General features: G+C 45.4%; 1 protein-coding gene across 1 annotated transcript in view; it reads right to left on the bottom strand.

Moving 5' to 3' along the window:
• LOC141098821 (vomeronasal type-2 receptor 26-like) overlaps positions 1-18,979 on the bottom strand; it is a 67,345-nt gene extending 48,366 nt beyond the window's left edge. The window contains exon 1 of the mRNA XM_073586794.1: positions 18,749-18,979. Coding sequence (XP_073442895.1) covers positions 18,749-18,979 — 231 coding nt within the window. The remainder of the gene's footprint in view (positions 1-18,748) is intronic.
• Between the last annotated feature and the right edge of the window lie 3,699 nt (positions 18,980-22,678).

Raw genomic sequence — 22,678 nt, 5'->3', positions numbered from 1 at the left:
ACTGTTTGGAGAAGTGCGAATTCATTGTTTGGAGCAGTGTGACTAAAGTGTTTGAAGCAGTGTGTCTTCAGTATTTGGAGCAGTGCGACTTCAGAGTTTGGAGCAGTGTGACTTCAGTGTTTGGAGCAGTGTGACTTCAGAGTTCGGAGCAGTGCGACTTCAGAGTTTGGAGCAGTGTCTTCAGTGTTTGGAGCAGTGTGTGTTCAGTGTTTGGAGCAGTGCGACTTCAGAGTTTGAAGCGGTGCAAATTCAGTGTTTGGAGCAGTGTGACTTCAGTGTTTGGAGTAGTGTGACTTCAGAGTTTGGAGCAGTGCGACTTCATTGTTTGGAGCAGTGTGTCTAAAGGGTTTGGAGCAGTGTGACTTCAGTGTTTGAAGCAGAGTCTTCAGTGTTTGGAACAGTGTGTCTTCAGTGTTTGGAGCAGTGCGTGTTCAGAGTCTGGAGCAGTGTGACTAAAGTGGTTGAAGCAGTGTGTCTTCAGTGTTTGGAGCAGTGCAACTTCAGATTTTGGAGAAGTGCAAATTCAGTGTTTGGAGCAGTGTGATTTCAGTGGTTGGAGCAGTATGACTTCAGTGTTTGGAGCAGTGTGTCCCTTCAGTGTTTGCAGCAGTGTGACTTCAGTGTTTGGAGCAGTGGACCTTCAGTGTTTGGAGCAGTGTGATTTCATTGTATGGAGAAGTGTGAATTCAGTGTTTGGAGAAATGCCAATTCATTGTTTGGAGCAGTGTGACTAAAGTGTTTGAAGCAGTGTGACTTCAGTGTTTTGAGCAGTGTGACTTCAGTGTTTGGAGCTGTGTGACTTCAGTGTTTGGAGCAGTGCAACTTCAGTGTTTGGAGCAGTGTCTTCAGTGTTTGGAGCAGTGTGATTTCAGTGTTTGGAGCAGTGTGTCTTCAGTAGAGTTGAGCGAAACGGGTCGAACAATTTCAAAAGTCACCGACTTTTGGCAAAGTCGGGTTTCATGAAACGAAACCCGACCCTAGGATGAGGTCGGCCACGAGGTCGGCGACTTACGCGCCAAAGTCGCGTTTCAAAATTTGTTTAGCGCTTTTTTTCAGCCAATCAGGATCCACGGACACTGTGGGCAACGTGATGACATAGGCAGGGGTCGCCACCATCTTTCAGAAGGGCATGCAAGTGATTGGCTTGCTTTGGTTGGCGTCACAGGGGTTATAAAAGGGCGTGCACGCCGACCGCCATCTTACTTCTGCCGATCTTAGCATAGGGAGAGGTTGCTGATTCTGTAGGGAGAGCATTAGGCAGGGAAGAAGACAAAAAAACTGCTTCTGCTGCTAGCGATTTTGCCTGTGCAACACACCAGTCACTCTGTGAGCAGTGCAAGGGGAGGCTATATTGTGGTGGATCAGCGGTGTTGGTTGTTAGGCTGCCTTCTAAGGCTTCCTGACAGCTGCATTGCTGTTTCCCCACTGCTCTGCAAACTGCTTTTTTAAAAGCAATCCCAATTTTTTTTTTGTCCTGCTAAGGTACTGAGCGTGCATTTATTCACACCATACAGCAGTGTACGCTCCTCACACAGTACCGTGTAACGGCTGTTATCACAGCCACAGTGAAGCTGTCTGTGTGTCACTGTGGAAGGATAAGTGGAGGACTTGTTCCGTTCTTACAGACCTACACTCTAGGGAGATTCCTATTCTGCCCAATTCTACAATTCACTTTTTTCACACCTGTGCCATCGAGCCTGTGACATAGCGCTCTGATATTCAGTGGGCCTCACACAATCCAAAAGTGTCCAGTGTCCACAAGTGTCTGCAGAAATTCAAAATCTCCCTTATCCTGTAGTCACTTTTTTCACACCTGCTGCATCGAGCCTGTGACATAGCGCTCTGATATTCATTGGGCCTCACACAATCCAAAAGTGTCCAGTGTCTGCAGAAATTCAAAATCTCCCTTATCCTGTAGTCACTTTTTTCACACCTGCTGCATCGAGCCTGTGACATAGCGCTCTGATATTCATTGGGCCTCACACAATCCAAAAGTGTCCAGTGTTCACAAGTGTCTGCAGAAATTCAAAATCTCCCTTATCCTGTAGTCACTTTTTTCACACCTGTGCCATCGAGCCTGTGACATAGCGCTGTGATATTCAGTGGGCCTCACACAATCCAAGTGTCCAGTGTCCACAAGTGTCTGCAGAAATTCAAAATCTCCCTTATCCTGTAGTCACTTTTTTCACACCTGTGCCATCGAGCCTGTGACATAGCGCTGTGATATTCAGTGGGCCTCACACAATCCAAGTGTCCAGTGTCCACAAGTGTCTGCAGAAATTCAAAATCTCCCAGAAATTCAAAATCTCCCTTATCCTGTAGTCACTTTTTTCACACCTGTGCCATCGAGCCTGTGACATAGCGCTGTGATATTCAGTGGGCCTCACACAATCCAAGTGTCCAGTGTCCACAAGTGTCTGCAGAAATTTAAAATCTCCCTTATCCTGTAGTCACTTTTTTCACACCTGTGCCATCGAGCCTGTGACATAGCGCTGTGATATTCAGTGGGCCTCACACAATCCAAGTGTCCAGTGTCCACAAGTGTCTGCAGAAATTCAAAATCTCCCAGAAATTCAAAATCTCCCTTATCCTGTAGTCACTTTTTTCACACCTGTGCCATCGAGCCTGTGACATAGCACTGTGATATTCAGTGGGCCTCACACAATCCAAGTGTCCAGTGTCCACAAGTGTCTGCAGAAATTCAAAATCTCCCTTATCCTGTAGTCACTTTTTTCACACCTGTGCCATCGAGCCTGTGACATAGCGCTGTGATATTCAGTGGGCCTCAAACAATCCAAGTGTCCAGTGTCCACAAGTGTCTGCAGAAATTCAAAATCTCCCAGAAATTCAAAATCTCCCTTATCCTGTAGTCACTTTTTTCACACCTGTGCCATCGAGCCTGTGACATAGCACTGTGATATTCAGTGGGCCTCACACAATCCAAGTGTCCAGTGTCCACAAGTGTCTGCAGAAATTCAAAATCTCCCTTATCCTGTAGTCACTTTTTTCACACCTGTGCCATCGAGCCTGTGACATAGCTCTGTGATATTCAGTGGGCCTCACACAATCCAAGTGTCCAGTGTCCACAAGTGTCTGCAGAAATTCAAAATCTCCCTTATCCTGTAGTCACTTTTTTCACACCTGTGCCATCGAGCCTGTGACATAGCACTGTGATATTCAGTGGGCCTCACACAATCCAAGTGTCCAGTGTCCACAAGTGTCTGCAGAAATTCAAAATCTCCCAGAAATTCAAAATCTCCCTTATCCTATAGTCACTTTTTTCACACCTGTGCCATCGAGCCTGTGACATAGCGCTGTGATATTCAGTGGGCCTCACACAATCCAAGTGTCCAGTGTCCACAAGTGTCTGCAGAAATTCAAAATCTCCCAGAAATTCAAAATCTCCCTTATCCTGTAGTCACTTTTTTCACACCTGTGCCATCGAGCCTGTGACATAGCGCTGTGATATTCAGTGGGCCTCACACAATCCAAGTGTCCAGTGTTCACAAGTGTCTGCAGAAAATCTAAATCTCCCCTGTCCTATAGACACCTTGTACCTTGTTTTACATTACTATATAGTTTGTAGGATTTTGTCTACATTTCTACCAAAAATGAGGAAGGCTGGTGGAAGAGGCCGTGGAATTGGGCAGGGGTTGGCAGCTGGTAATGATGGTGTTGGTGGTGGATCTGATGGTAGTGGCAAAAGCAAAATAGGACCGAATGCAGGAGGTGTTGAGCCTGCGTCATCGTCTGGCTCCATAAGGCTTCGAAGGCTTAGTTTTCTAGGAGTTGGCAAACCGCTTTTAACGCCAGAGCATCAGGAAAAAGTTTTGTCTTACATTGCTGACTCAGCCTCCAGCTCTATCGCCTCCTCTTCTGAAGTTGTAAAAAGTAAAAGCACTGAGTCGTCATTGGAGGCTCATGTTCATGAACCACACCTTTCCTTGTGTCCTTCACCACAACCAAGATTGAAGGATGACGCAGGCCATACTACTGATTACTCCATGGAGCTGTTTTCACATACCATGCCTGGATTATCAAGTGAAATGGTGAATTACCCAGGCCAAGATGAATCTGACATGGAGTGCACTGATGCACAGCCGCTGATAGATGATTCTGCTGGTACATTCACTCAGAGCACTACATTGCCTCGCAGTGTACAGAGCCAGATTCTGACCCTGATGAGACTCAGGTGCCCCTTCCCGCACACTATACCACCATACACGGTGACACAGAGGAAGGTGCACATGACATTGAAGAGGAGGTGATGGATGACCCAGTTGTTGACCCAGATTGGCATCCATTGGGGGAAGAGGGTGCTGCTTCCAATAGCTCAGATGAGGAGCATCCACAGCAGACATCAACATCGCAACAGTTGTTATCTGGCAGGCCCGGAGCACTCCAAAGACAGGTTCCAAAAATCAAAAGAGTTGCTGGACAGCTTGTCCAGAGGGTCAAAACATCACAGCGTGCTAGGCCGCAAAATGTCTGCCAAAGTAGGAAGAGTGCAGTGTGGCACTTTTTTTAACAAAATCCTCATGATCAGGCCAAGGTTACCTGTAAGAAGTGCGCAAAGACCTTTAGCCGAGGGAAAAATCTGAAAAATTTGAATACCAGTTGCATGCTTAGACATTTAACCACCATGCACTTGCAAGCGTGGACACAACACCAAACCTCAAGTGCCACATGTGCAACTGATCACAAAGAAGGTAGTCAGCAACGCTACATTGTTTCCCCCACTGTAAGCCCACCAGTTAGCACAGCAGCAAATGTTGAGGTGTCGTTGCAAGGCCACAGCAGTCAGGGAATCCCACTGTTATATCAACGAAATAATGAATCTAGGCCATCAGAAAGAACACCAACTCCATCACCATCATCAACCCAATCTCAGTCCGCCCTGTCCACCGCTACTTCCACCATATGCAGCTCTCAAGTCCAGCTCACCCTCCCAGACACTATGAGTAGGTCAAGAAAGTACTCAGTCTCTCATCCGCGTACACTGTGTTTGAATGCCCACATTGCCAAACTAATCTCGTTTGAGATGATGCCCTATCGGTTGGTGGAAAGCGCAGCTTTCCGCGAACTCATGGCCTATGCAGTACCATGCTATGACCTACCCAGTCGCCACTTCTTCTCTCGCAAAGCCATCCCAGCCCTCCACCATCATGTGAAAGACCGCATTGTCCATGCACTCAAGCAGTCAGTGAGTTGAAAGGTGCACCTCACAACTGATGCATGGTCCAGTCGGCATGGCCAGGGCCGTTACGTGTCCATCATTGCGCACTGGGTTAATGTGGTGGATGCAGGGTCCACAGGGGACAGCGGTGGTGGGACAGTGCTGCCTAGCCCACGGTATAGGAAACAGTTGGCTGTAGGCGTTCCAGCCTCCTCCTCCTCCAGAAGCGAAAGCTCGTCCACAGAGCGCAGTCGTACGAGCACTCCATCTGAAGCTGCCACTGTTGCACACGAGGTGTCCCCCTATTGAGCAGCTAGTGGAAAGCGTCAGCAGGCTGTGTTGCAGATGATGTGTTTGGGTGACAGACACACCGCCGAGGTGCTGGCCGAGTACTTGAAGCGGCAATCTGAGTCATGGCTGGGCAGTGTACATCTTGAGGCAGGCAAGGTAGTTAGTGATAACGGCCATAATTTTGTGGCAGCCATAGCCCTTTCAAAACTCAGCCACATACCTTGCTTGGCTCACACCTTGAACCTGGTGGTGCAGTGCTTCCTCAAAAATTATCCGGAGTTAACAGCCCTGCTCCATAAGGTGCGAAGACTGTGCGCGCACATCCGCCGGTCGCCTGTACACTCCGTTCGTATGCAGAAGCTGCAGCGTTTGCTCCACCTTCCCAACCACCACCTCATTATCGACATTGCAACAAGGTGGAACTCCACCCTGCACATGGTGGAGCGGCTGTGCGAGCAGAGGCAGGCCATAATGCATTTGTGGGAGGATACACGGCCAGGAACTTTGAGAGCAGACATGGAGTTGACAGGTGTGCAGTGGTCGAAGCTGAAAGACCTCTGCAAAGTCCTTCAGTGTTTTGAGGAATGCACACAGCTGGTAAGCGCAGACGACGCCATCCTAAGCATGAGCATCCCACTTATGCGCCTGCTCATGCAAACTTTGATGCACCTTAAGGAGCAGGCGTCTGCAGCCAATGTTGACGAGGAGGAAGAGGAGGAGGGAATCCTTGATGACATTCAGCCATTGTCTGCTCAGGGACCTCTCCTGGACAAGTTGGAGGAAGAAGAGGAGGAGGAGGATGATGATGGGGATGATTACTTAGGGGAGGAGGATGCATCTCGTGAGGCAAGTGAAAATGTTGGCGTGGCAAGGTCTGGTACAGGGTTTGTGCGTGACTGGAGGGATGTGGATTTGCCAGAAAGTGCTCCTCCAACCAGCACTCGCAGTGCATCATTGACACCGGGAACATTGGCCCACATGTCAGATTATGCCTTGCGGATCCTAAAAAGGGACCCCCGCATTGCCAAAATAATGAACGATGACGACTACTGGTTGGCCAGCATCCTGGATCCACGCTATAAAGGCAAATTACAAAACATCATGCCACAGGAGAACCTTGACCTAATATTGGCTAATAAACAAGCAACTCTGGTAAATCGGTTGCTTGAGGCATTCCCAGCACACAGCAGCGGTGATGGTTCTCACACGAGCCGTACGGGCCGGGGGCAGCTTGGCAGAGGTGTTCATGGTGCACACAGCAGAAGTGGCGTTGGAGACAGGGGTTTCATGACAATGTTGTGGACTGATTTTTCAAGTACCGCTCACACAACTGGTAATACAGCATCGATGGAAAGTGACAGGAGACAGCAGTTGTCAACTATGGTTACAAACTACTTTTCCTCCCATATCGATGTTCTCCCACACAGGTCATTCCCCTTTGACTATTGGGCTGCTAAACTGGACACCTGGCCTGAATTGGCACAATATGCCTTACAGGAGCTCGCTTGCCCAGCTGCAAGTGTGCTATCGGAAAGAGTCTTCAGTGCAGCTGGATCAATCCTGACAGAAAAAAGGACCTGTCTGTCAACCCAAAATGTGGATGATCTAACCTTCATTAAAATGAACCATGCATGGGTTTCCAAGAATTTTGTCCCACCTTCCCCTGATGACACATAGGGTGACAGAAAAATGGCTTGCTTTGGTCCACCTCTTCCTGGGACTTCACCTATTTCACCTTTTGCATCAGCTGAATGTCCAACATCAACATATGCCACTTTCTAAAACTCCCTAACTGTGCTGCCTCCCCCCCATGGCCGGGGTCACCACCTAGCGCACGACACCGTGCGAGTGCCGTTGCCCTGGACAGGTGGGTAGGCCGACTCTTGGGCGAGGGCACTGGCACAGGGTCCCTCATAGTGCAATCAAGTGTCTCTGACGGTGGTGGTGCACACCCGCCGTCAGACACACTGCCGTACTATGAGGGGCCCAGTGCCAGTACCGACGCCCACGAGTGGGCCCCCCTTGCTTGGGCAGGGCCCCAGCATTTGCAATCTTTACCTCTCCCTGCTCCCCCGCTGTGTAGTCTGGGCCGTCAAATCCATACTGTGCCTGACACCGTCTGAGCCTGACTCCTGATGTATAGACATATCTTTTGAATGTGTACGCTATCCATACATGTTATCCGGGGATGCGGTACCCTTTCCCACCTTTGTGCAATCACTTGCAAGCCATACTGGGCCTTTCACCATCTGAGCCTGCCTCCTGATGTATAGACATATCTTTTGAATGTGTACGCTATCCATACATGTTATCCGGGGATACGGTACCCTTTCTCACCTTTGTGCAATCACTTGCAAGCCATACTGTGCCTGACACTGTCTGAGCCTGCCTCCTGATGCATAGACATATCTTTTGAATGTGTACGCTATCCATACATGTTATCCGGGGATACGGTACCCTTTCTCACCTTTGTGCAATCACGTGCAAGCCATACTGGGCCTAACACCGTCTGAGCCTGCCTCCTGATGTATAGACATATCTTTTGAATGTGTACGCTATCCATACATGTTATTCGGGGATACGGTACCCTTTCTCACCTTTGTGCAATCACGTGCAAGCCATACTGGGCCTAACACCGTCTGAGCCTGCCTCCTGATGTATAGACATATCTTTTGAATGTGTACGCTATCCATACATGCTATCCGGGGATACGATACCATTTCTCACCTTTGTGCAATCACGTGTAACTCATACTGGGCGTGAGAACGGCTGGCGAGCTGTTAGGCAAGCTACAGCACCTGTGGTTTGCACACGTAAGTTTTTCATTTTTTTCAGTAATGACGGTTAGGCCTAATTCCGGAACTGCGGTTGACCTGCACTTACTGGGAAATCATCGTTCGCGAGTAATAACTGTAATCAGTGATCCCCATCACTAACGTTGTTCAGCGGGTTGTCTGCACCTGTAAGCGACAAACGCTGGCCTTTTCAGTGTAGCGCACATGCAGCCACGGACATGTAAGGACATGACACACCAGTTATTGGCCAATCTCATGTGCCAGAGCCTCACGTGTCCCTCTAGTAAGCGGTCCCGACCCGGACCGCGGGGCATGACGGAGTCTCGTTCGTTAACGGAATTAAGCTTGCAATGTGTGCATCTGTTCTGTAGCTGGCATGGTTGAGGTTGCCTGTGTTGAGTCAAATTACGCCGTAGGCTCCACTCCTGGTGCTGCCCACGTAAAACAAACACTTTGCCTTCATGAACGCTGTTTGGAGGGTCTTGACTCGTGGGAATAACTCCGCCCAATCAGTTAACCTGCTAGAGAGATCCTTCGTTGCTCCCAAGCATGACATCACACTCCCTAGGAGGAAGGTAATGCCACTCTGGCGACCGTACTCCTGGGGGCGACACAAGTGCACTGATGCCCAGCCACTGCTCGATGAATCTGCTGGTACATTGACCCAGACCACTACATTCCCCTCGCACGCTACCCGGCCTGAATCTGACCCTGATGAAACTCAGGTTACCCTTCCCATATACAGTTCCATCTTACACGGTGACAAAGAGGAAGCTGCAGATGAAAGTGCAGGTTCGGCCCACCCGCCATCAGACACACCACCGTACTATCAGGGGCCCTGTGCCAGTGCCGTCGCCAACGAGTGGGCCCCCCCTGCTTGCTCAGGATCACAGCACTTGCAAGGTTGAAATACTGTGCAGTGAGATGGAAGATGGGGACGACGAGGAGTCCAGACTAGTACAGGGATTCCCTAGCGAGGAGACTTATTTGATTGTTTTCAATGTTGGGACAGCAATTTTTGGGGAGCACTATACTCTGGAGAATGATAGATGGGGCCCACCATACACTGGAACATTCCAAAGGTGGACATCAGACACTGGAGCAGCATTTACAGGGCCCATTATACACTAGAGCATTAGAAATGGGGCCCATTATGTTTGGAGCATTATTTGGGCCCATAAGACAGTGGAGCTTCATCCATGGGGACCAACATATACTGTAGCATTATGTGGAGCTCATCATATACTGTTTCAAACATTATATGGGACCAATGATTCTGTATGGAGAAATAGATGGGCCTCGTCATGAGATGTAAAAAGTGAAGTATTTTTCATTGTACTAAACCGCTATTTCTCTGCCGTATCGGAGCATGATGAGTTGTGGTATTATGTGTTAAAGGGGCACTCTTTCGCCCAGGGCACATGAAAACCTGGAGCCAGCCCTACCCCCCCACAACTTTAGCCAAATAACCCCCATTTTTCAGTGCGTAACTTGTATTATGAAGTTAATTAAGGTTGACAAGCTTAAGTAAGAAGAATTGATGCTTTTGGCTTTCAAATGAGCACTGTAGGTGTGTTTCCTGTCCTCCTCTCACTGCCGACTTTTATTCCCCATTGACTTACATTGGGTTTCGTGTTTCGGGACGACCCTGACTTTTCCCTATAATCGGCCGATCTTGCTCGACCCGACTTTTGGAAAAGTCGGGTTTCACGAAACGAAACTCGACCATAAAAAAACAAAAGTCGCTCAACTCTAGTCTTCAGTGATTGGAGCAGTGTCTTCAGTGTTTGGAGCAGTGTGATTTCAGTGTTTGGAGCAGTGACTTCAGTGCTTGGAGCAGTGTGTTTTCAGTGTTTGGAGCAGTGTGACTTCAGTGTTTGGAGCAGTGGGACTTCATTCTTTGGAGAAGTGTGAATTCACTGTTTGGAGAAGTGCGAATTAATTGTTTGGAGCAGTGTGACTAAAGTGTTTGAAGCAGTGTGTCTTCAGTATTTGGAGCAGTGCAACTTCAGAGTTTGGAGCAGTGTGACTTCAGTGTTTGGAGCAGTGTGACTTCAGAGTTCGGAGCAGTGCGACTTCAGAGTTTGGAGCAGTGTCTCCAGTGTTTGAAGCAGTGTGTGTTCAGTGTTTGGAGCAGTGCGACTTCAGAGTTTGAAGCGGTGCAAATTCAGTGTTTGGAGCAGTGTGACTTCAGTGTTTGGAGCAGTGTAACTTCAGAGTTTGGAGCAGTGCGACTTCATTGTTTGGAGCAGTGTGTCTTCAGGGTTTGGAGCAGTGTGACTTCAGTGTTTGGAACAGTGTCTTCAGCGTTTGGAGCAGTGTGTGTTCAGTGTTTGGAGCAGTGTGACTTCAATGTTTGGAGCAGTGTCTTCAGTGTTTGGAGCAGTGTGTCTTCAGTGTTTGGAGCAGTGTGTCTTCAGTGTTTGGAGCAGTGGGCCTTCAGTGTTTGGAGCAGTGTGACTTCAACGTTTGGAGCAGTGCGACTTCAGTGTTTGGAGCAGTGTCTTCAGTGTTTGGAGCAGTGTGACTTCAGTGTTTGGAGCAGTGTCTTCAGTATTTGGATCAGTGTGACCAGCGTTTGGAGCAGTGTGACTTCAGTGTTTGAAGCAGTGCAACTTCAGTGTTTGGAGCAGTGTCTTCAGTGTTTGGAGCAGTGTGATTTCAGTGTTTGGAGCAGTGTGTCTTCCGTGTTTGGAGCAGTGTGTCTTCAGTGTTTTGAACAGTGTGATTTCAGTGTTTAGAGCAGTGTCTTCAGTTTTTGGAGCAGTGTGTGTTCAGTGTTTGGAGCAGTGTGACTTCAGTGTTTGGAGCAGTGTTTTCAGTGTTTGGAGCAGTGGGACTTCATTATTTGTAGAAGTGTGTATTCAGTGTTTGGAGAAGTGTGAATTCATTGTTTGGAGCAGTGTGACTAAAGTGTTTGAAGCAGTGTGACTTCAGTGTTTGAAGCAGTGTGACTTCAGTGTTTGGAGCAGTGCAACTTCAGTGTTTGGAGCAGTGTCTTCAGTGTTTGGAGCAGTGGGACTTCATTGCTTGAAGAAGTGTGAATTCAGTGTTTGGAGAAGTGTGAATTCAGTGTTTGGAGAAGTGTGAATTCATTGTTTGGAGCAATGTGACTAAAGTGTTTGAAGCAGTGTGTCTTCAGGGTTTAGAGCAGTGCAAATTCAGAGTTTGAAGCAGTGCAAATTCAGTGTTTGGAGCAGTGTGACCAGTGTTTTCAGCAGATTGACTTCAGTGTTTTGAGCAGTGTGACTTCAGAGTTTGGAGCAGTGCGACTTCAGTGTTTGGAGCAGTGTGTCTTCAGTGTTTGGAGCAGTGTGTCCTCAGTGTTTGGAGCAGTGTGATTTCAGTGTTTTGAGCAGTGGGATTTCAGTGTTTGGAGCAGTGTGGCATCAGTGTTTGGAGCAGTGTCTTCAGTGTTTGGAGCAGTGTGGCATCAGTATTTGGAGCAGTGTGACTTCAGTGTTGGAGCAGTGTCTTCAGTGTTTGGAGCAGTGTGAATTCAGTGTTTGGAGCTGTGTCTTCAGTGTTTAGAGCAGTGTCTTCAGGGTTTGGAGCAGTGTCTTCAGTGTTTGGAGCAGTGTGATTTCAGTGTTTGGAGCAGTGTGGCATCAGTGTTTGGAGCAGTGTCTTCAGTGTTTGGAGCAGTTTGACTTCAGTGTTTGGAGCAGTGTCTTCAGTGTTTGGAGCAGTATGTCTTCAGTGTTTGGAGCAGTTTGACTTCAGTGTTTGGAGCAGTGTCTTCAGTGTTTGGAGCAGTGTGTCTTCAGTGTTTGGAGCACTGTATCTTCAATGTTTGGAGCTATGTGTCTTCGGTGTTTGGAGCAGTGTGTCTTCAGTGTTTGGAGCAATGTGTGTTCAGTGTTTGGAGCAGTGTGTCTTCAGTGTTTGGAGCAGTGTGTCTTCAGTGTTCGGAGCAGAGTGACTTGAGTGTTTGGAGGAGTGTGTCTTCGTTGTTTGGAGCAGTGTGTCTTCAGTGTTTGGAGCTGTGTGTCTTCAGTGTTTGGAGCGTGTGTCTTCAGTGTTTAGAGCAGTGTGAATTCAGTGTTTGGAGCAGTGTGTCTTCAGTGTTTGGAGCAGTGAGTCTTCAGTGTTTGGAGCAGTGTGACTTCAGTGTTCGGAGCAGAGTGACTTGAGTGTTTGGAGGAGTGTGTCTTCGGTGTTTGGAGCAGTGTGTCTTCAGTGTTTGGAGCGTGTGTCTTCAGTGTTTGGAGCAGTGTGAATTCAGTGTTTGGAGCAGTGTGTCTTCAGTGTTTGGAGCAGTGTGTCTTCAGTGTTTGGAGCAGTTTGACTTCAGTGTTTGGAGCAGTGTCTTCAGTGTTTGGAGCAGTGTGTCTTCAGTGTTTGGAGCACTGTATCTTCAATGTTTGGAGCTATGTGTCTTCGGTGTTTGGAGCAGTGTGTCTTCAGTGTTTGGAGCAATGTGTGTTCAGTGTTTGGAGCAGTGTGTCTTCAGTGTTTGGAGCAGTGTGTCTTCAGTGTTTGGAGCAGAGTGACTTGAGTGTTTGGAGGAGTGTGTCTTCGGTGTTTGGAGCAGTGTGTCTTCAGTGTTTGGAGCTGTGTGTCTTCAGTGTTTGGAGCGTGTGTCTTCAGTGTTTGGAGCAGTGTGAATTCAGTGTTTGGAGCAGTGTGTCTTCAGTGTTTGGAGCAGTGAGTCTTCAGTGTTTGGAGCAGTGTGACTTCAGTGTTTTGAGCAGTGTGTTTTCAGTGTTTGAAGCAGTGTGTGTACAGTGTTTAAAAAAAGAAAAGAGAAGCCAGCGTTGCCAAGTCAGAACGCATAACATAAAGTGCATTTGCACATAACATCTAACTGTATTCAAAATGAGATATTTAGCAAAAAAATTGATCAATTCAATTGAGCCACCCCGCCACGCCAAGGCAATCTCACGTGGGGGGTCCTACTCTACGTTCTTAATAAACACTGTGCCATTACGGCCTCCTAGATACATTAAAAGCAAGACCACTTTAAATGCAATCCGTACCTGAGCATTTCTGGATCGCTCCCATGATGCCAGAAAAGGCAAGTGCGGATGAAGGCCAACCAGGTCTGAATGCAGACGTGTCAGGTTTAGCCTCCACACATTGCCTGACCAGCAAGCATAGATGAAGGGCAATGCAGGTTCAGATACAGGTGCACAATTAAATAAAGCTTGGGGCAGGGTGGGGCTGCTGTGTATGTGTGCACAGCAGCCTAGATCCATCACAATGAACACAGAAAAAATGGCGAACACAACCCAGCGCGCACGGCAACAGTGGTGGTCAGCCACATACCAATGTACAATGTACCAATGTGTTTGGGGCAGTGTGTCTTCAGTGTTTGGAGCAGTGTGTCTTCAGTGTTTGGACCATTGTGTCTTCAGTGTTTGCAGCAGTGTGTCTTCAGTGTTTGGAGCAGTGAGTCTTCAGTGTTTCAGCTGTGTATTTCACATAAGGATTAATAAATAAATTAATTCTATTCTTTGCAATGTTGAAGACAAATAGCATCCCGATGGCACGTCAACGTCATTTATGTGCTGCAAAAGTTTTTCACAAACTAAAAGACTTATATTTTTACTTTTCATGAGGGCTGCTGGAAAAAATCAGACATGCCTCTGTGGATATTGCATGGACGCATACTGTAGTCTGTGAAAAAGCGTGGACAAGTAGACTATAATAGGTGCTTTTTGTATCCATGAAAAACATGGACAGAACTTGTATGTGTAACAAGGACATGTGGTTGAGGTCATAGTTGCCTACGGCCTCATCCGTAAGTCAGTTTCCATGTGGTTTTGTTTATCTTGGACTCATTGATAGGAGACAGGTAAAAGATAGATACTGTAGATAGATAAATAGTGTAGTGCAGTGCTCACTGCACGGGATGGGCGCACTCTTATCAACAGGATAAATGTAGACAGGCATTTGTTTTTTACATAAACAGTATATTTTGGTTTATTCGAGCATCATAAACCGCTGTAGGTCATGTTGCGCATCGCAGACCTCACATAGTCCTTAGCACTTCATAGTATACGGCTTTGAAACACAGTCACTAAACACGCCGGACCTCTTTGTCCAGTTACCGTGGGCGACCGCACATCAAACAGTTCATTAATGTCCATGGAACACAACAGGCATCAACACACGACATTAAGTTCCAGTCTTTTAACATGCTGGACCTTACTCCGTCCAGTTACCATTGGTGACCGCACAGTTCATTAACTGACCCCCTCTCACTGCATGCAGTTTCCCATACTCTGAGTTACCTTCCAGGAGCTCCTGCTCCACACGCTGACTTCTGTTAGTACTCTCTCTGTCTTCGAAGCAGCCGAACTGGGATCACCGTGCCGGAAAATGCTTTGCTCACCAGACCATCTGACAGTCCAGATACTCAGATGGACGGTAGCTCCCCCAATGTAGTGGCATCACAGAGTCTGCATACATGGCCTCTCCATGCGTTTTCAGGATGACCGTCCCCCCTGGGACTGCCCAACACACAGGTCTCCAGGTGCAACGCCTCACCATGTGCTATTCAGGAAGTTTGCAACTTCCAACACACAGGCCTTCCAGAACCTTGCACTCTGACCAATCAGGATCATACACTTCTCCGTGTGACCAGACCTCAGTCACATTATATATCCGAAACCTCCCCCATCTGTGGGTGGTGTATGTGTGGCTAGCCGATACCGCCCAGCTTTCCAACATGCACTGCAAGCCCCCCTTATAGATAAATAAACTCATGGAACTACAAGTCCTAGCACAACAACATCATTTTTGGGATTACAGTGCAAAGGACCACTGCGACACATACTGGCCATTTACAATCATGCTGGTCACCATCACAATCAAGGAAATGCCTGGATGCATATACTGAGGAGCACATACAGCACCCCCTAGCTGTAACAGGGGTCACTGCATCACAATAGATAGATAATAGATGCATAATAGATAAATGATAAAAATTAAGAAAGACAGATAGATAAAAAATAATAGATACATAATAGATATATAATAGATAGATAGATAGATAATATATAATAGATACATAATAGATAGATATATACTAGCTAGATATAGAGAGATAATAGATAGATACAGTAAATAGATAATAGATACAGTGGGTATGGGAAGTATTCAGACCCCTTTACATTTTTCACTCTTTGTTTCATTGCAGCCATTTGGTAAATTCAGAAAAGTTCATTTTTTTTCTCATTAATGTACACTCTGCACCCCATCTTGACTGAATAAAAAAACAGAAATGTAGAAAGTTTTGCAAATTTATTAAAAAAAGAAAAACTGAAATATCACATGGTCATAAGCATTCAGCCCCTTTGCTCAGTGTTGAGTAGACGCACCTTTTGAGCTAGCACAGCCATGAGTCTTCTTGGGAATGATGCAACAAGTTTTTCACCCCTGGATTTGGGGATCCTCTGCCATTCTTCCTTGCAGATCCTCTCCAGTCCCGTTAGGTTGGATGGTGAACTTTGGTGGACAGCATTGTTCTAAAGCATACTACTTAGAAGGCTTTTGTGTCCATAATATTGTTTGTATGGGGCTATCATACAATATAATGGTTATCACCACCATTCTATGTAGGGGGCTGTAGTGGCTATTATATTGTGCATATGTTGATTGTTTGAAAGCATCTTTATGTGCATAATAGATCATGTCAACATCATACTGTGTGTGAGGAGCTGTGGGTTCATCATACTATGTGTAGGGGTTTATGTTGTCATAATAATAAGTTTTTTGAAGGGCATCATATTGTGTTTATAAGGTTATGGTCACCATCAAGCTATGTATGAAAGGGTTATGGCACATTATACTCTGTATAAAACCATACCACCAAAAGAGAAAACAAGGAAGAAACAAAAAGATCCAAAAATGCAAAATTTATTTAAATATGGCTAAAAAGACATGTCATAGCAACACCATATACTTAATATGAGATACAGAGCACATAAAGGGAGGTAAATACCTCACCCAAGTTATCAAAAAACATAGTTGTGATTGTGAATATAAAGTGAATTGTAAAGGGTCACAACAGCCTGATCATGTAGCAGCAATGGCTCATAACATTTTGGTTCTCATTGTGCACCACATAAGATGAGATAAATACCCCATATAATGTAGATAGATAAATTTCAAAGTGCAAAAACAGAGAGAGTCACCATGAATATACTACGAATATACCTGTAGTCATGCTGCCGTCTGGTTGTGTGAGCCTGTAACGCACCCCGACGTGCGTTTCACCGCCTCTGCAGTTTCATCAGTTTAATCTCTTATGATCTGAGGTTATAATCGTTTGGATTGATGTTTGTGTAAAAAACCTTGTAGACCATCATAATTTGCATATTAGGCTATGGATCATCATAATGTGTATGGGTAGCTGTAGAGAGGAGGCATAGTATTTAGAGGAGGCTGCATAGAAAGGAGGCACAGTTTAGATTGGTCTCAGTATAAAATATAGACCAGGAAGTATAGAGAGAGTGATGCACTAAAGATAGGGACAGACTGGAGAGGGCAGCATGAGGGTCGGTGTAAAGTTCGGGACAGCGAGATGGAAACAGTGGAGAGTGGCCAGTCTGAATTAAGGGAAAATGTGGTGACTATAATTTCATAAATAAGGACAGTGTAGATGTTATATTCCATAAGAGTGGTTGGAGTGGAGACAATCATTTACAAGGGCAGATGGTGCTGAGGTTGTAGTTCATAAGGGCAGATGTTGCCACTGTTGTAGATCACAAGACTTGATAATGTGTTATGAAATATAAGGATGGCATGGAGGCTATAGTTGATGAGGGCAGATATTGTAGAGGCTATAGTTCATCAATACTGTGATTACTGAAGGATCCATAACTTAATTATGACTGCCACTACTATTGTTAAGGACGTACTAGGAGTTATATGTTAAATTGTAGCCTATGTATATGGCAAGTGCTGACATGACATTGCAATTGACTGCTATACTAAGCTTGATGCTGTATTCATGTACTGATTCTAGTGCTGGAGATGCATTAATGTACTGATGATAGTCCTGGTCCTGTGTTAACATGCTTATGTTGATTCTGGTGATGTATTAATGTACTGAATGATGATTTGATTATGGTTTCATGTACTGATGATGGTTCTGGAGCTGTACGCCTGTGCTGCTGGTGGCACTGGTGAATATTTATGAACTTATAGTTGTTTTGGTACTGCTTTCATGTATTGATGGATGTTTTGGTGCTCCATTCATGTACTGAGGGTGACTCTGGTGATGAATTATTGTATTGATGGTGGTTCTAGAGTTGTTTTTATGTAGTGATATTGGTTTTACTTACATATTGATGTACTGATGGTGGGTATGGTGATGTATTAATATACCAAGGGTGGTTCTGTTGATGTTTTTCTAATTATGTTTTTTTTTCATGTATTCTTATACTGATAGTGGAACTGGTAGTCATGTACTGATAGTGGTTGTTGTGCTGTATTCCTGCTCTAATAATGATTCTTTTGCTGTACTTCTTTATAGGAGACAGTGATTTGTTCTAAAAACAATCAAATGGTCACATGTTCAAGTCCCTCAAGGGAACTAAATATTAATGAATGAATAACTTAAAAGTGAAACTTCACAAAGCAATTAAGGAAATGTCTTTCTTTTCACTGCAGGTTTAAATTACCCCCCGCAGGTAGGGACACCATTTCATTTTTTACTTAAGTAAGTAGAAAATCTAGAAATGGTCAAACTAACAGTTTATATAGATATATAGACATTTGAGTTTGGGATTTCACATTATAACAGAGAGTTACAGTGAGTTCTAAAAGACTCATGGTGACTAGAGATGAGCGACTTTGACTTTTTTATGGTCGAGTCGGGTTTCATGAAACCCGACTTTCTCAAAAGTTGAGTTGAACGAAATCGGACGACTATCGGGAAAAGTCAGAAGTCCGACTGAAACACGAATCTCAATGCAAGTTAATGGGGAAGCAAAGTCGGCAGGGAGTGGAGGACAGTAAACACACCTACATGCCGGACCGCGTTTTTAAAGTGCGCAAAATCTCTCTCTCTCTCTCCCCAGACGCTGCACATGTCATCTCGTTGCCCACAGTGTGCGTCCTTGCTCATTGACTGAAAAAAAAGTCACGTGCTGGAAAAAAAAGTCACGTGCAAGCATTCTGTGAAATCCGACTTTGGTGCTCGGGTCGACGACCGCATGGCCAACCTCACGCTATGGTCGGGTTTCGCTCGGCGAAACCCGACTTTGGTGAAAGTCGGCAACTTTTGAATCTGACCGACCTGTTTCGCTCAACTGTAATGGTGACCATATACTGCATGGATTTCAACTCAATTCAATGGACACCAAATGTAGAATTGTTTTTATCTTAAACTAATAACTATTTCTCTAGGTTTTCACTTGCTAAAATGACATTTCAGTTAGTGGTGGGATTGGCCATATGAAAATCCATTAACAATACAGTTTATAACCAAAATCTTGTTTATGATTTTATTATCATTCCTAAGAATGAAACTTACCTGGGTGTAACCATAAACATTTAAATGCTCTATGATCTGTAATGACGTCTTTGATGACTGATCGCCAACTACACCCACCAGTTTACCATTACAGATACAAGAATAGTTGGGGACTATGTCTCCCGGACCGGATAAGATCTGTAGTACATTCTCTATGGCTTTATTTTCATTGTTGCAGGAATCAGTCACATGGTATCCAAGGGTCACATTAGGTAAAATATATGGATTCATGTTAATCTCATCTATGGCGAAAATAAAGGCAAGAACATATCTATAGAAGGACGCTAAAGGACTGCAAGGGATAACAAAGAGAAAGAAAAAACTTTTTTTAGACTAAAGCGAGATATGAAAACAAAAAAAAAGTTCTCAAATGTACTTCAATAAGAAAACTATGTAGTTCACATTCTTTAGTCTGGACATATTCTCTAAAGCTAATCTTCCTTGCAGCTTATGCTTATAAATTCTTATTTGTACCGTTTAGGAAACTATCATTTTCAAGTTGGTGGTATGTACATTGCTCAAAATAATAAAGGGAACACTATAATACCACATCCTAGATATCACTCAATGAAATATTCCAGTTACAAATCTTTATTCATAAGGCTGGTTACACATTTGCGTCTGTGTGTGCAGCGTTTTGTCAGCAGAGATCCGCATGCGTCTTGTGTACCTATCTTTAATATAGTGTACGCAGGGATACTGCGTACACATGCGTCGTTTCTTGGTGTGCGTCGGGGTCCGGCGAACACAACATGTTGCATTTTTGAAGCTGCAAAAATCTGTCAAATATGAGCAGTCATGAGGATGAGTGCGTCCGTCAAAAAAACGCATTTCTGTCTATGGGAACGCATGTGTACGCAAGGACATGTGTAAGCATGCGTTCTTTATGCATGCGTACTTCTAATGAGTTGGTCCAGGAAGTTATTTCACCACCTGCTAATTGCTAGCTCTATAAAAGGAAGTGTGGACACTGCAAGGCCATAACTCTCTGAACTCTGGACGATAGCACAAGACTGGCCATGTACGCATAGAACCTTTGAAAATGTCTGTCTCTCTCACTGCAGTTTGTATTTTTTACTAATTTTTTTTCTGCTACTTTAAGACTTGTCGACTCTCCTGGTGCTGCGGTTGTCTCCTGGTGCTACAGTTGTCTCCTGGTGCTGCGGTTGTCTCCTGATGCTACAGTTGTCTCCAGGTGCTGTGGTTGTCTTCTGGTGCTGCTTTCTGTCCTGGTGAGGACAACACTGTATATGTAAGTATAGAAGCTTTGTAAATATCTGTCTCTCTTAAAACTTTTTCTGTTCCTTGTAGACTGGTCGACTCTCCTGGTGCAGCGGTTGTCTCCTGGTGCTGTGCTTGTCTCCTGGTGCTGCAGTTGTCTCCTGGTGATGCTTTCTGTCCTGGTGATGACAACACTCTCTATGTAAGTATAGAAGCTTTGTAAATATTTGTCTCTCTTAATACTTTTTCTGTTCCTTGTAGACTGGTCGACTCTCCTGGTGCTGCGGTTGTCTCCTGGTGCTGTTGTTGTCTCCTGGTGCTGTTTGTCTCCTGGTGCTACAGTTGTCTTCTGGTGCTGCTTTCTGTCCTGGTGACGACAACACTGTCTATGTAAGTATAGAAGCTTTGTAAATATCTGTCTCTCTTAATACTTTTTCTGTTCCTTGTAGATTGGTCGACTGTACTGGTGCTGCGGTTGTCTCCTGGTGCTGCAGTTGTCTCCTGGTGCTTTCTGTCCTGGGGAGGAAAACACTGTCTATGTAAGTATAAAAGCTTTTTTTTGTCTACATTGTGTTTGGATCTTAATAAGTTTAATTTTTCTTCTCTGTTCTTTTCTGTAGTGCTTCACTTGACTGCTGCCTGCTCTTCAAACATGTCCTCAAATGAAGAACTGACTTCCCAGGGTGGATCTGACAAAGATTATGTAATCACATTTGCTATACAGGTTGGTATGTAGTGACTGGCAATACTATACCTGTGTTAAATCTTGTAATTTCTTTACAGGTACCTTATACTGGTGAAGAGCAAGAGCAGTTGAGTGGAAATGATTCTTCCCAGGGTCAATGGGCTCTTGTTTCTCAGGAGGAAAGACGGGGTGTAAGTAGTCTTTTCACCAGAGTTGTAATAGAATTTTTTTCAGTTTTACTTAAAATTCTTTATTTCTATTTGATGTATAGGTTCCACAACAGGAAGAAGCCAAACTAGATATTGACAATGACCAACTAATCCACCTTGTGCAACAGCGAGTACCATTGTGCGACAGCCGTGACCATCAGCACTCGGACAATGTGGTGATTCGACAACTCTGTGAAGTGGCAACATCGCTGCTGGCCGATTGAGACCGTGCCATGCCACATGCCAGAAATGATTTTGGTAAGTATTAAAATGTGGTCTGACACGGCAGTGAACCTGTTAATGTATGTACATTGTTTTCCAATTATTTTTTTCATTTTTTCTCCCTTCACAGTGAAGAAAATTAAAATTGGTTGGCGTTCGATGAAGGATCACTTCAACAAGGACATGAAAGAGGAGATTCGGGTTCGAAGCGGTGCTGGTCAAAGGTTCCAGAAATACAAATACCACCGGAACCTTGCTTTTCTGAGGCCTGCGCTTGCTCAGCAAATGTAAGTATATATAATTTTTTTTTCTTTTTAATAAGGTTTTATTTTCTTTTCCACACAGAACCTAGAGCAGCACGACACAACCTGGATTTTTTTTTTACTAATGTCTTTCTTTTCTTTTCAACACAGAACCTAGAGAAGGACAACACAACCTGGATTTTTTTTTTACTAATGTTTTTATTTTATTTTCCACACAGAACCTGGTGCAGCACAACACAACCTGGATCATCCTCTGTTGAAGCAGCCCCTCATCTACCCCCACTGAGCAGATGCAGTCCCAATCATCCACCAGCGATGGAGCAACTTTGCAGGCTTCACAGGCTGGGGAACAGGCAGCCGGTCCATCTTGTTTTCCTCTTTCCCAAACCTCATCCTCTGCTTTAGTTGTGCTTTCTCGTCAGTGGTAGAGGGCCTGGGAGAGGTCAGGCATGCCTGAGTTAATGCACTTAAGCTCGATCTTCCAGGATGGGATAAGGGTGCTTGGTGACAGACTAATGAGTGGGTTCAACCATGCTAAAACACTTAAACAGAATGTCAACAAACGCCTTGACCACTTGGAAAACCGACCTTGAGAGACAGGTGCAACATTTTATTTCAGCAATAGAGCAGAGCGTGTCAGAAAACCTTACGCCTCAACTCCAGCTGAACATCATGCAGACCTGCCAGGCTGCTTACAGCCATGCATTGCAGCGGCAACAGTCTCAGCAGCAGTCACAAAGCTGCAATCCACAGGCCGGAGGATATTAGCAGCAGCCTATTTTCCAACTCCCACAGCACCAAACTATCCTCCACCACCACCTCCTCCAGTTCACAGATCCACCACACTGCCGAGTTCATCACCCCTGCAGCCAGCAGCATCCACCATCCTCCAGAGTCCAGCACCCATGCAGCCAGCAGTATCCACGACGCTGCCCAGTACAGCATCCCTGCCCAGTTAAGCACGCCTGCAGCCATCCCTATCCACGATGCTTCCTAGTCGAGCACCCCTGCCCAGTCCAGCACCCCTGCCCAGTCCAGCACCATGCCAGATGACTGCTACAGAGGACACCACTACCTCATAAAACTGAGGACAAAGAAATCTTTCCACCAGAACGAAAACCAGGAGCCAAAAAACCATTCCCAAATTGAACCCACCACCTCTACCCTCACCTACCAATTTGTCACTACCTTCCCTTGTGTCTTTGTCTGTACCTTCCAGTTTGTATATTGATTCCCATGATTCCACTTTGTCATCTATCCCCAATGTCTCCACTGCCATCCATGATCAAATACTTCAATTTGTTGCCCCTTACCCTTTAGACCCTTCCCC

This window comes from Dendrobates tinctorius, unplaced genomic scaffold (assembly GCF_039654945.1).
Source record: "Dendrobates tinctorius isolate UK_male_01 unplaced genomic scaffold, ASM3965494v1 ptg000095l, whole genome shotgun sequence".
Classification (NCBI taxonomy): domain Eukaryota; kingdom Metazoa; phylum Chordata; class Amphibia; order Anura; family Dendrobatidae; genus Dendrobates; species Dendrobates tinctorius.
This window is presented reverse-complemented; position numbering and strand designations above follow the sequence as displayed.